Here is a 13,821-nt window from a genome sequence, read left to right as displayed (position 1 = left end):
AAACTACATTCCCCCAGAGTAACAAAGGATATATGTTGCTAGAAAATATTAGGGATACTTATTAAAACTTAACTAACGTAATCCTAGATGTAAAAAAGTGTACTGAAAAGTATTTCGTCGCATGTGCTGTGGAAACTATTGAAGACAGAACAAAAGTATGTTCTACAATATTAAATAACATATCAATATCTCGACAATATTTTCATTAAAAATACATTTAAATACCACCGCTATTAAAGCTCCTTTATTTATAATTTGGTATTAATCATTATGAAAATAAATGACTTCATATGTATATAAGACTAGCGTCCGACCGATACCAAATTTTTGGCCGATACCTATTTTTTCATCAACAAAGAAAAAGAAAAACAAATACAAATATCAGATACAGTACTTTCCGAAATAACGAATATTCTTTTTAACGAAACCCGGTTATAATGAACAAGCAAATTTGTTACATTGAGTACCTTAAATAACGAACATCTGTGATTTGTAAGTACTCGGTTTAACGAACAACATGAAAAAGATATATGAATAAAATCAAATAACATCGAACCAGAATTAAAAATAAAACATGAAAAAATTCAAAAGAAATGTGCAAATTGAAAAAATGTTGAATTTTATAAAAAAGTTTAAAATTATTGATCAACACCAAATAGAAGTATAAGTGTCAGAATTGGTACATTTTAGAAGAATTTATTGGATTTGAATTGTTTTGTTATGGTTTTTCATTTCTTAACAAATAATTAATAAAACAATTTATTATACTACAATTTACGGATATTTAACTAATTTTTATTGAAAAACATACCTCTAAGTGAGTACTCGATGTAACGAACAGGCCTGACAATTAATGTGTTCGTTATTTCGGAAAACTACTGTATATGTTGATAGAAAAAATGAGTTATTCGCGTTTTCTCAAAGCGAATCAGCAATATAGCTTTTTTCCTTTAAGGACAAATATGAGCATTAAGGGTAATATTCGTAAATAGTAGGTCTAGTAGAAAGAATTCATTATTAACAAAGAGATGACTTTTGTCATTTATAACTGGCATTGTGGCGATAGTGATAGTGACTCGATGAAAACTTCGCAAGCTTATTTGCGAGGTTCTTTTGCATGCACCTTATAGTCCAGGACAGCACCAAGTGGTTATTACGTGATCCTGTCTATGGCGAAATTTAAAAAATAGACTCTCTTAGTTACGAATGCTTCTATAATAGTGGATTTATGACATTATTTCAAAATCTCAACAAGTTGTTAAACAAAACTATGAATATTTGATCGAAATCGAATCTTTCTAGCATTGCTAAATAAAACCTTCAATTTAACGCAAAATTATTGAATTTCTTTATACTAGACTTAAATTATCATCGTGATGAATTGTTAGTTTAGTCAAATGTGAATTACTGTGTTTTATATAGTAAACAGAAGAATTCAAATGTTATGCTTTAAAGAAATCAAAAAAGTAAAAAAAATGTATTTTAGTGTAATCCGAAAGTAGTGTCCGACCGATACCAAAATTTTGGCCGATGCCGATGCCGATGCCGATTAATCGGCCAGTTGGCAAAGAATCGGCCGATGCCGATGCCGATACCGATACCGATTCTTTCATCAACAACTTTATTTAGAAAATTAGTATAGTAACAGAATAAAAACAAAGACATATAACATCACATATGTAAATATGAAGTTGTTTATTCATTTAATTAATATTTAAAACTAAATAAATTATTCGTTTTCTCAAAGCGAATCAGCAATCAGCAATTTAGCTTTTTTCCTTTAAGGGGGTATACCGGTGTGACATTTTCAAAAAATCGATTTTTTATTTTTTGCTTATTCGATAGTTAAGGTCGTATCTTGAATAGTTTTTGAATGGCAGCGTTCTAAAGAGCAATCGCTCACAGGTCGAAAATATAATCGAAACTATAACGCGTGTTTTTCGAAACGACTCTTCACAAAATTACTGACATCATAACTCAACGAGATATTGACCGATCAACTTCAAATTTAAACTGAATGTTCTTGAATATATTTACTATACAATGACAAACGATATTTTTGATTTGTAGAAAATTGTCAATTTGGCATTTAAAAAACTACCTTTTTTTCAGAACTACGCCATTTTGTTAATGTTTGATATTTTTTTTTTTAATATTTTAAATATTTTTTTTTGTAAAATAAAAATCTTAAAATATAATTGAAAGTACACCTTATTATGTCCAAAAAAACTTCGAAGCATTCGATGGAACGAATGCTTTCTTTAAAAAAATCGTTCAAAGAGACGACTTTTGTCATTTATGTCTCGCATTATGAAAGGCGGCAAATAGTGATAGTGACTCGATAGAAACTTCGGAAGCTTGTTTGGGAGGTTCTTTTCCATGCACCTTATAGTCCAGGCCAACACCAAGTGATTATTACTTGACCCTGTCTATGGCAAACTTTCAAAAATCTATTAACCTAGTTACGAATGCTTCTTTAATAGTGGCTTTATGACATTATCTTCAAAATCTCAACAACTTTAATCAAAACTGCACATATTTGACATAAATCGAATGTTTCTAAATTAATGCAAAATTATTGAATTTCTTTATACTAGACTTAAATTATCACCATGATCAATTGTTAGTCAAATGTGATTCACTGTGTTTTATATGGTAAACAGAAGAATCCAAATTTTAAGCTCTAAAGAAATCAAAAAAGTAAAAAAAATAATTATTTTAGTATAATCCGAAAGAAGTAGAAAGAATCGGCTAAGAATCGGCCAAATATGGCCGATGCCGATACCGATGCCGATGCTTAATTTTGTGGCCGATACTGGCCGATGCCGATACCAAGGCCGATTAATCGGTCGGTCTCTATCCCAAAGGAGTAGAAAGAATCGGCTAAGGATCGGCCAAATTTTGTGGCCGATACCAAGGCCGATTAATCGATCGGTCTCTATATAAGACTGCTTTAATACCAATATATAACTTTTTGAATTATTCAGTTATTTAAAAAATGTCGCGTCACAGTAATAAACGATGTAGGCATCAAGGAATAACGTCCACCCGTTCGAAGCCGCTAGTATTTTACATTTCTATAAGTAATTTCCAAGGTGTGAAAATATGTTTATATTATATTTCACATATTTGATTTATATTACTTATTTATTTTTATACTCTCGCAACAAAGTTGCTAAGAGAGTATTATAGTTTTGTACACATAACGGTTGTTTGTAACACCCAAAACTAAATGAGTTAAATATAGGGTTATATATACCAAAGTGATCAGGGTGAAGAGTGGAGTTCAAATCCAAATGTCTGTCTGTCCGTCCGTCCGTCCATCTGTGCAAGCTGTAACTTGAGTAAAAATCATGATATATTGCTGAAACTTGGCAGACTAGTTTCTTGGCACCATAGAAAGGTTGCTTTCGAGCAACAAAACTGGACCACTTCACGCCCACAAAATGGCGAAAACCGAAAACACATAAAGTGCCATAACTAAGCCATAAATAAAGTTATGAAAGTAAAATTTTATACAAAGGATCGCACTATTAAGGGGCACATTTGGATATATTTTTTTTTTGGAGAAGTCGGCGTGGCACCGCCGTCTACTAAGTTTTTTGTACATATCTCGTAAACTACTTAAACTATATCAACCATACTTTCTACAATCGTTTCTTTTAGGTACTACCTTATACAGTCCAAAAATGGAGAATATCGGATTATAACCACGCCCGCCTCCCATACAAAGGTTATGTTGAAAACTACTAAAGAATTTTTTAATTCAGTAACGGAATACACGAGAAACCTCAAATTTCATTACAAAGTAGGTACAAAAGGGGTCCACCCAAATTGGTATTCAAAATTTTAAGTGGGTGTGCCTCCGACCACTTATGGGTCAAAAACCATATCTCCGAAACTACTCGACCAATATCAATGAAACTTGGTTTGTAATATTAACCTTGCATCCCAATGATATGTAGTGAAAATAGGTCAAATTGGTTTACTTCCCATATACCAGAACTTTGAAGTCGATCTGAATAGTTTACTCTACAATATATAAAGTAAGCACTAGTGAAGATATCGGAACAGAACCATAAATTTTCAATTCCCCATATATCGAACATGAGGACCTCGGTGCTTTTAACCTAATATTAGGGTTTACAACTTTCAATGGACTTTATTCCATATATATGACGAATATGTGAGTCAATTTGTTTGTTATATTAATAAAATTAAATAAATAATTTGCGAGAGTATAAAATTTTCTTGTTTTTAATTAGAAAGAGCTTTCGAGTTTACTACTTTTTTGTAGAACTGAAATTTATGTTATTGAAATGAGATCGATTAAGGTCGCCCTCTCAAAATGCATCATTCAAATAAAGACTGACTTTAGTGGAGTAGAAAATCGAATAAACTATCGTATTTACATTAATTTTTAACAAGCTTGCACTCAAGATCATCAATATGTTGATTGACGACCACGACCGCACAGAAAGACCACTGAGAAGAGATTCACCCTAACTCAAAATATAGCTGGTGTTTGCCGGCCCTTTGTGCTGCGGCCGAATTGCTGGTCATGTCAGCGGTTTTTCTCGCCTCAGGCAATTGTTTGCGGCGTTTAACCATGGGAACGTGTGCGCGACGCGTGGCAACCTCGACAGCAATGATCGTCTTTAAATGAGCGTGCAACATAAAAGTAAACGGAAAGGGTCCGCAGAACACCAGCCTCTTCCGCTACACGGTGCACCCACAGATCTCCGCTTATCTCATTCAAATCATTGACATGGCTAATTTCTGTTTTTAATTTATACAAATAATTCAATTGCAGCAATTGTCGCTGACAGCGAACGTATGCGCGGCAACTTGCAAGTAAATTACACACCACTTCACATATTATTTGTTGGTGAAAAATAAAGCAGAAATCATTGTAAATACATATCTACGTACGCACGGACACTCCCCTACAACCCTCCCCTGATTTTGTATAATTTGCAGCGCTCTCAACACTCAGTTCAGCTACTCTCTTCGGCATTGCAATGTTGTTGCTGCGGTTGCGAAAGTTGTCACACTTCAATTGTGCTGGTCCTATTCCAGTTTCACAAGTTAAATGAGGCATGAAATAGTTCCGAGCTGATACAGTTAGTTTTGGGTTAATTAATTGGCGTGCAACCAAAATGTCATTACAAGGCAAATATTTTAATGCTCTCACCGCTTGGCTTATGGTGGGAAATCCAATCGGATGATCTCTGATCCAGATTTATTCCTGCAGAATTGTCAGACAAATTTTTAACCCACTCAGTTTTTTTGCTAAGCAGTGATGACAACAATAAATTGTTGTTTATAATTTTTGATCTGAATACTAATGTCTTTTCCGAAGAAGTTAAGGTAAGCCAATTTATTTGGAGGAGCAACTTAATCACCAAAAGCTAAATGCTTCTTAAATGAACAGTGATCCTGCCTCACCTTCAACCTTGGTAGTGGGTTCAGACAGTCATTGGTTTAAAAAGCTACAGTGGTCTGGAGGTCTAAAAAATTAGTTATACATAATCTCTGTTCCACTCTCACATTGAGCTTAGAACCATTCATCCTTCAGGTTAGGTGATTTAACCTTTCCAGCAGCCCAACAAAATATATTTGATGACTGATCCATCTGTTTCTCATTACCAATCTGCAGCGGTATACGATTTTTGATATCGCACTTACTATTTCCAAATTATTTGGCTTATATAAAGATTTAATTTGTAGGTCTTTTAACTTATCGTAGAAAACTTCCTTATTTTATATTTCCTAGTCTACAGACCTAATCTGACAGATCTGTATTCGAATGCATTCCCATCCCTGCTGACTTTTTTAAATTTTTTCTATGTATAACCTCTGTTTCATGCATGTATATATTTCTTGGTATTTATAATTATCATAAAATAATTATTATCTTTCCATATACACAGCTCATTGTAATCGTATATTTTTAAACAGGTGCTTATTATGATTATTACAACTTCGAATTGTCTTATATAATCGATTACCGTCATAATGATATCATATTACCTCATATTTATTTCGAATATTCTGCAGTTTCCGACAATTTTATTTTGCAGCATACACCCACATACGATATTTTAATCCCTCTCGCTCTTCTCTCTCTTTATTCCGTCTTTTCTGTCACTGACACTCGAAGCTCCACCCACTGAATATAAATTTACTCTCTTTTTGGATTCCCCACAGCTTCGCAGACCAGACAAATGCATTTGAAAGGGGCAAGTGGAAGGAGATGAACAAATATGGCCGCCACATGCTGTGAATGAAGTTGAACTGTCACAAACAGGTATGAAATCAAAATCACTACACCCCATTTGAAGTTCTTGAACTTGAGTAAATTTAAATTTAGCATGAAGTTAAACCATTGGTCGGTCTAGCAAGTTTCGTGAGTAGTTATCGATTACCATACTTTTCGTCATGGATCAAAATACCGGCTGAGGTAAAATTTGAATTAAACACTTATATTTGATAGATGTAATTTCAAGTATATATGTGTTAATCTTAAGATGATGAGCTAAGGCTGTTACCGAGGTTATAGAGAGAACTACCAAAATTTTAAATGGTTTGAAATGTCTAATGGATCCTATAAAGCAAAGACGGGAAATCGAATAGATCAATTTCAGATAAACACATAAATCACGCAATCGGAACGTACCCGAAGTTACAACCGATTAAAAATTAAATTTTACACAACAAGAAGATCTTGAAGAATCGCACAATCCATATAGCTCTACTCTCTTTATCAAGAGCAATATAGAATGTTACAACGGTATTCTATCTTTATATTTTTTAAAGCTAATTTCTCAGCTATTTTCTATAAACAGTGCAATTATTTCTTTAAAAATGAGTTTGAAACAAGAGCACCCAGTATCCCACGGCATGCATACTCGTACATATTTAGCTTTAACTCCGCCCCTTTAGCTTACCAACAACATCAATTTGCCCAGAGTAACACTTGTGTGTATGTGTGTACAAAGGATGTGCACTTCTAATATCCTTGCAGGCATGAAATGTAGCTAAGGGTTGCTCTGCCAGAATCCCCTTAAACAGCTGAATGCTGAGATTTGTATTTGATTTCAGCGCACTGCTTGAAATTCCTCAATGTCAAATTTCCGCACTCTAGTTGGTCCAATTGGCGTATAAAAGGATATGCGCTCACAGGATTTGAATTAATTGTGAAAATTCTCATTCAAGTGCGGTTGTGCGGTTTGATGCTGTGCTGGATAAACTTAATTTGATAAGAGAAAGTGATTTGAAAATAGAAAATTTATAAAAGATAAAGAAACAATAATTTGTTTTAAACAAATAAAAATCAAAGCAATTAAGCAATAACATTTCAAAAATGTCGCGAAATCAATTACCCGATTCTTCTTCTTCGCCGCCAATAAGGTTAATACGTGTATTTGCATTATTTACTGTTGTAAATCTCACATGAGTGCTTAAAGATTACTAAATATTTATAAAAAAAGGGAAACAATACTGAGTCGACGAAATCGTTTTTTCTTAATACCGGGATCACTCAAATTTTCAAAATGAGGTTAAAAATGTGAGCAAAATACGCAATTTAGAATCCAAATTCCATATTAGGGTATAGTTTAATCCACGCTCACCGAAGTATAAGTTTATGAGTTATTTGCATACTATTTTTCGATTATTCTTGGGCAATCTCTGACGAATTCTCTGAAATCTGTTTTGAATAGTTTATAAATATGGAAAAGCGATTGATTTCGTGTCCAAAAAATTACTTTGATAACTGAAGGTCTGACAGTTACAGGAGGAAATAAAGGATTCTTGCTCGAACTAATGGACTAATGGTTAAAAAGCATGAACTCGGTAGAAGTCAATACCGAGTTCATGCAATCCTCTGAGTGATTTTTTGATTTTAAGATTCTCTCTTTAAAGCATGTACAACTCTCTGTTCAATCTTGAAAGACATTTACCGTCACTAATTCGTGCGGATTGATAAATCCTTGGCAAAATAATGGTTTTTAAGTCAGCAATAAACTATTTATATATTACTAGCACCCCGCTCCGGCTTCGCACGGGTTTAAACAAACATTTCAAAACACTCTCCCATACATATGTATGTTCTTTCTTTGTATGTTTCTTGCGTGGGGTCATGTAAAAAAAGTTACATGAGGAAAATTCGAATATAAAATTTTATTTTTTTTGGTATTGAGCTAAAACTTGATTACGACCTATAGTCCGCAGCCTATGCGACGAAAGACGTATTAGGGCACTTTTTTATACTTTGGATTACGTTAGTTAAGTTTTAAAAAGGATCCCTAATCCTTTCTAGCAATACTAGCAATCTATGTTACTCAGGGTGAATGTAGCTTTCCAATGGTGAAAGAATTTTTGAAATCGGTAGTTTTTGAGTTTATTCATTACAAACATACATACAAATATTTCTTCTTTATAATAGTAGTATAATTAATCAGCTATTAATTTACTTATTCAATACAAATATCATGTGACTGTAAAAGTATTATACTATTTTCGAAAGTACCAAAAAATTGTCCTTTATTGTCCAAGAACCTTTATTGTAACTAATCTGGAATCAGGGTCAATATTTAAACGTTTTGAAACATCTTTCCTTGAATCATATTGTTCAGAACAAAGTGAAAAGAGGATTGTACTAAGATTAGGTCTGTTAATAGTCGTAGTTTATTTCTTCTTCTTTGGCACTACAACCGTGGATCGCGTTGGGCCGAGAACAGAAAACATCCCAGTAGCGAAGTCCCATAAGTTGGGCATCCCAACTGCAGACAGGTCTCTTCATGGGTCTCGCGTGAAAGAAGCTTCCATCTTCCATACGTACGACATAGCCCAACCAGCGTATCCGTAGATAGTATCCTCGCTCACGCGGATGGCTCTAAAGATCTTGCGGAGAACAATTCTCTCGAATGCTCCAAGTACCTACTCATCATATTTGGACGGGAATGGTGAGAGACTTATAGAGCCTAATTTTTGTTCGTCAGTTGCACACCGGTCCCAAAGTAATATCAATTGCGAATTCTCATTCAGAACTTATTTCGTATCTGACGGTTTGTTAGTGCTTTTGAGACAGTCCAAATAAAACCCACGAATTAAAACCGATGAGTATAGGCTTCATGACGTCAAGAATTAATGTTTATAATTACTATGAAAGTTTGACAGTTACTTTCTTGTCTGTGAAATTATTGGTCGGCAGTCATAAAATTTGTTCGAAAACCGTTAAACCTGAATAAATAATATAACGGCTTAGACAGATATCCTTGAAAACCACTCATAAAAATTGATCGGTTAGGAAATCTTTGTTACGACATATGTATGTGACAATTATGTCATTTTAATATTAAAAAATCTCCATCCTCTCCTGTTACAGCCACCTATCGTTTCATAATTTCGATGATGACATGATCAACGATTTACCGTCGTGCGTTTATGCAGGTGCAGCGCATCACGTGACCGCCGCAACGGGTGGGCTTGGCGGAGGCGGCAACAATCTGCGTATGAGCACGAGTAATCTACGACAGATGCAACAACAATACTTACAACATACGGGTACGGCGGTTAACTAATATTACGTATACTATTTTTTCAATCCATGTTTATTTTATTTATAGAGAACCTACTGGATTCGTCAACTGGCATGTCACTTGTGTCGGCGAGCTCTTCGTCCGGTTGCGGTGCTGGTGGCGGCGCCGGCGGTGGCAATTCAGCCATGCACTGCAATAGTCCGAGTGCGAGCAGCAGCAGTGTGGGTTATGGCAATGCTGGCGCGATGAATGCTGCTGTTGCCGCGGCGGCTGCCGCAGGCTCGACTCCTTACAAACTGCAGCGGCAACAGGCGAACGTGCGCGAGAGGAAACGCATCCAGAGGTCGGCACCAACTGGGTACACTAAATGGTCTATTTTCTTTTTTTCCCACCACAAATTCAAGTAGTTATACAGTAGTGAAGACGCACTTACATTTTCTTACATACATACAGATAAATATTTTAACCTTTATACTTTTTGCTCACATTCGATTCATTAGATTTTAGTTGACTTATTTAGTGTAGTTGCTACATAACCTCTTTATTACTTATATTTTTACTAAATATCAACTTTTCTCCTAATTATTTCGTCCTCGACATGCATAATGCGTCGCTGTTGCTCTATCTACATATCTACATTGTGGCTTACCTTCTACAGTAGCATCAATTCAGCTTTCGATGAGCTGCGCGTCCACGTTCCCACATTTCCTTATGAGAAACGTCTAAGCAAAATCGACACCTTACGCTTGGCCATCGCTTATATATCTCTACTGCGTGAGGTCCTTCAAACCGACTACGATCCCCTCACCTATGTGGAGAAGTGCTTGCGTGGTGAGATTAAGGCAGATCGTGCCAACTGGAATACAAGTGGTGAGTGTTGCAAACTATTTCTTTAGATTTCATTTTTGACGTTACGGTTTGGGTTTTGGTAGTTTATGATAGGTTGCAGTATACTATCAGGCTGGGGAAACTAAAGGTTGATTTTGGATCGATGAACCAAGAAACTTACACACACAAAGGCATCAAAGCCATCCACTCCAATTTAATGTATATGAAATGACAAAAATCGTCGCTTTGAGTCTAAAAGCAATTCAAGACTACTTCCCTGTCAAAGACAGTTATCTGAATTGTATTATTTTGTATCCGTTGGATCATTTGTTGACTCAGAGGGCTCATGCATGCACTGGTGATCATGGTAGTCCGAATTCGTACGCAAGAAGAGTAAGGAGTTATCTAATATATAATTATGGTTTTGTAAAGATCGGGAATCAAGATCTCGGAAGTCATTGTTGAATATAATTATAGTTTGGTAGAGATCGGACATCCAGAGCTCGAAAGTCTTTATTGAAGGGACAAAGTATTTTAACTCAATACTTATTTAAAGAGGCTTCCTTCATCTATTTCTTACATTCCTGTGGAGTTGAGTGCCTAAAGTGGGTTGTCGATGGATATATGTATATTCGTTTAACCTTGAAGATAATATAAAGCTCGACATCTCGATGTCCAAAGGTCCGGAATTTTTCTCTGGAATGTTATTTCCCCTTTGGCAAAAATCTTTTGTCAAAACATGCTTTCAGATCCACTGCAACCAAAGAAGGTACCTTCAAGTGCAGGTTGTATGCCAATGACCAAAAGATGTAGTCAACTTATTCGTCAATGGTGGACCTTTTTTGATACCCTTTTATAAGATTTTGTGAGATCTATCAGAACATATCAAATTCAGATTCAAAACTTAATCAAGTCATTATTGCTTTATTTTATTCAAAGATCTATGTACTTGAGTACCGTCTACTCGTTAGGTACTCATCATCTATAAAATAATTATTCGAAGAATATAATATACTTAGTAGTAACAATTATTACTTCTCTACCATATTCATTTTATTCTCATATCCTATATTTCTCTGTACAGATCTCACGGCACGTCTTTCGTGGATCAATTGGGAAAACCTGGGCGTACATCCAGGCCGGAGAACTTTACTTACCACACTGGCATTATCCTCGGAGCCAATGTGCGGTGCACACTGTGGGCCATAAATACCCGAATTTGATTGTTAATTTTTTAAGAATTCCGAAGCATATCTTATAATTTTGTTGTGATATTAATTTAGACCAACTGTCTTCCTTTTTCTGAATTACTTTAAGCTTAACTTAAGTGAAAATATAATAAGTTAATATTATTCGTAAGATTAAGTTTTTATTCCCCTGCCAAAGCAAATAAAAATATTTAAATAAAATTAATTAATTACGAGTGTTACGGGTGAATGGCTATTCGGATTTCCAGAAAATTCTATTTTTGCTAAACGGAATTTAGAGAACTTTTTGAACCAATAATTTTTATCCTGTACGACAAGATTTTATTAATACATATAGCTGATTCGAAGAAAACGATTCGCTGATGTGTGGCCCTCACACTTATGTTGGATTTTTATGTTTTGAATACCGAGAATTTTCAACCAAAAAAAAATTTTTCACTTTTGGAATCTCAGATTTACGGCAAGAACAAATATTTCAAAACGATTTTCTTCGAATTTTTTTTCTGAAACAAATATGGGTTCTAATTAGAAATCGTCTGGGAGCAAATTTATAATTTTTAAAATCTAAATCATAGTTGATTCTTTTATTCCCAGATATAAAATTAATTATAACCAAAAAAAATATATATACAAAATATTAAAACATTTTTTTTTTAATTTCTCCAAATATGAATGTACTTTAATCTTTCCAACATGTATATATTTAACAAAACAATTGTGTATGTAGGTGTTTAAAAACTGTTTTTCTTTCAATTTGTTGTTGTTCGTTGATAATTGCGTATGTATGTGTTGTTGTGTGTAAAATATTCTATCAAAACTATTGCAAGTAGTATTTTTTCAGTGTATGTATGAGGAAGCGCTGCTAAAAACACTAATTTCGAAACATACATTTACACATTTATTGCTATTTTTACACACTTTTGATATATTTTGATCATTCCTTGTTTTGAACTAACATAAATTTGGCTTTTTTAATACAAATCTTGCTATAAAAGCAGATACGTAAATACATATGTACATATGTAGGCATGTCTTTTCTTTTTTTATATCAAAATAATGAACATTTATATTAGTTTTAAACATTTTGGAATCATTTTCAAGCATGCACACAACGATTAACAATTTAAAAATGTTTGTGTCTTTTAATTTTGTGTGTGTTTGGATAGCAAAAAAAAATACTCGAATTTATAAAGTCTTTTTTAATTATAGGTTATGTTCAACAAAAAAATTAGTTAAATAATAATAATTAATAAATTAGTTAATAAATACATTTTTCTATTAAGCTTGAAAGTAAAAATAAAATAGTTACACAGCAGATATGTCAATTGAAAGTAATCAAAAATATATAAAACATAAAGGATACACAAATCTCTAAACTTTAAATTAACTATGAAAAATTTAGAAAACTAATTTTGCATACATTTTCCTTAAATCTTCCCAATATATTTAATAATATATCATTAAAATACCATTACTACAAAAATTCTATAATGAAATTTTGTTAAACTAAAAACTACTAGCGCACTGCAATTCTAATTTTTGCTTGTAAACATTGGCCTACTTTTAGGCAAATTTTATTTATTTTTAATAAAATTTAATTTCGAAAATATTTTTTACTTCTAACATTATCTCAGTAATCTACAATATGATCCAAGTCGCTTGGGGAATAGCAATTTTCTTGATTGTAGTGAGAATGGGTGCTTTTTAGATCGTCTTCGTATAGTATAAATATAGGTTTACATACATAGTACAATCAGTGAAAGAATTAGTTTTATTGTATATTAAATTGAAATAAACTGGCATACATTATAAAAAATATCGTTAAAATATTTAGTTATTTATTATTTTTATTTTTATTAAATTGAAATAAAGTGGCATACATTATAAAAAATATCGTTAAAATATTTAGTTAATGCCTTAACTTGTGTACTACTACTCAGAAATCTTCTGTCAACAAAAGTATAAAAATAAGAAACAAAACCAAAACTGTTTGGAGTATTTTGTACATAATAAATATTGCGACACGCTATGCCATAAACTAACTGTAAACTGTCATAGTAATTGAAAGCATAGCCTTCCCCACCAGTTCTTCATAATGACAAAAAATTATATTTATTAAATTCACTCCAAAAAATTACTGTTATACCATATAACTTTTGTGTACACTGTTCCAATAACAATTCCACACTAGAACCGACTACAATGCAAAAATGTATTATATGTTTTCAATTGTTGAATGT

The 13,821-nt window shown here is 33.4% G+C and overlaps 1 protein-coding gene across 3 annotated transcripts; it reads left to right on the top strand.

The window, feature by feature from the left end:
- The first annotated feature begins 7,184 nt into the window (after positions 1-7,184).
- LOC105216674 (protein dimmed) lies at positions 7,185-12,062 on the top strand. 3 transcript variants are annotated; one of them, XM_011191287.3, is made up of 5 exons: positions 7,185-7,413; positions 9,392-9,570; positions 9,633-9,888; positions 10,204-10,415; positions 11,458-12,062. In XM_011191287.3, the coding sequence occupies exons 1-5, from the start codon at positions 7,367-7,369 to the stop codon at positions 11,580-11,582; spliced, it is 819 nt and encodes a 272-aa protein (XP_011189589.2). In that variant the 5' UTR covers positions 7,185-7,366; the 3' UTR covers positions 11,583-12,062. The 3 variants fall into 3 exon arrangements, with proteins under 3 accessions (XP_011189589.2, XP_011189586.2, XP_011189588.2); XM_011191284.3 differs by having other exon boundaries at positions 9,633-9,915; XM_011191286.3 differs by having other exon boundaries at positions 9,633-9,903; positions 11,458-12,061.
- Positions 12,063-13,821: the final 1,759 nt, after the last annotated feature.

The sequence above is a fragment of the Zeugodacus cucurbitae genome, chromosome 2 (assembly GCF_028554725.1).
Source record: "Zeugodacus cucurbitae isolate PBARC_wt_2022May chromosome 2, idZeuCucr1.2, whole genome shotgun sequence".
Taxonomy (NCBI): domain Eukaryota; kingdom Metazoa; phylum Arthropoda; class Insecta; order Diptera; family Tephritidae; genus Zeugodacus; species Zeugodacus cucurbitae.
This window is presented reverse-complemented; position numbering and strand designations above follow the sequence as displayed.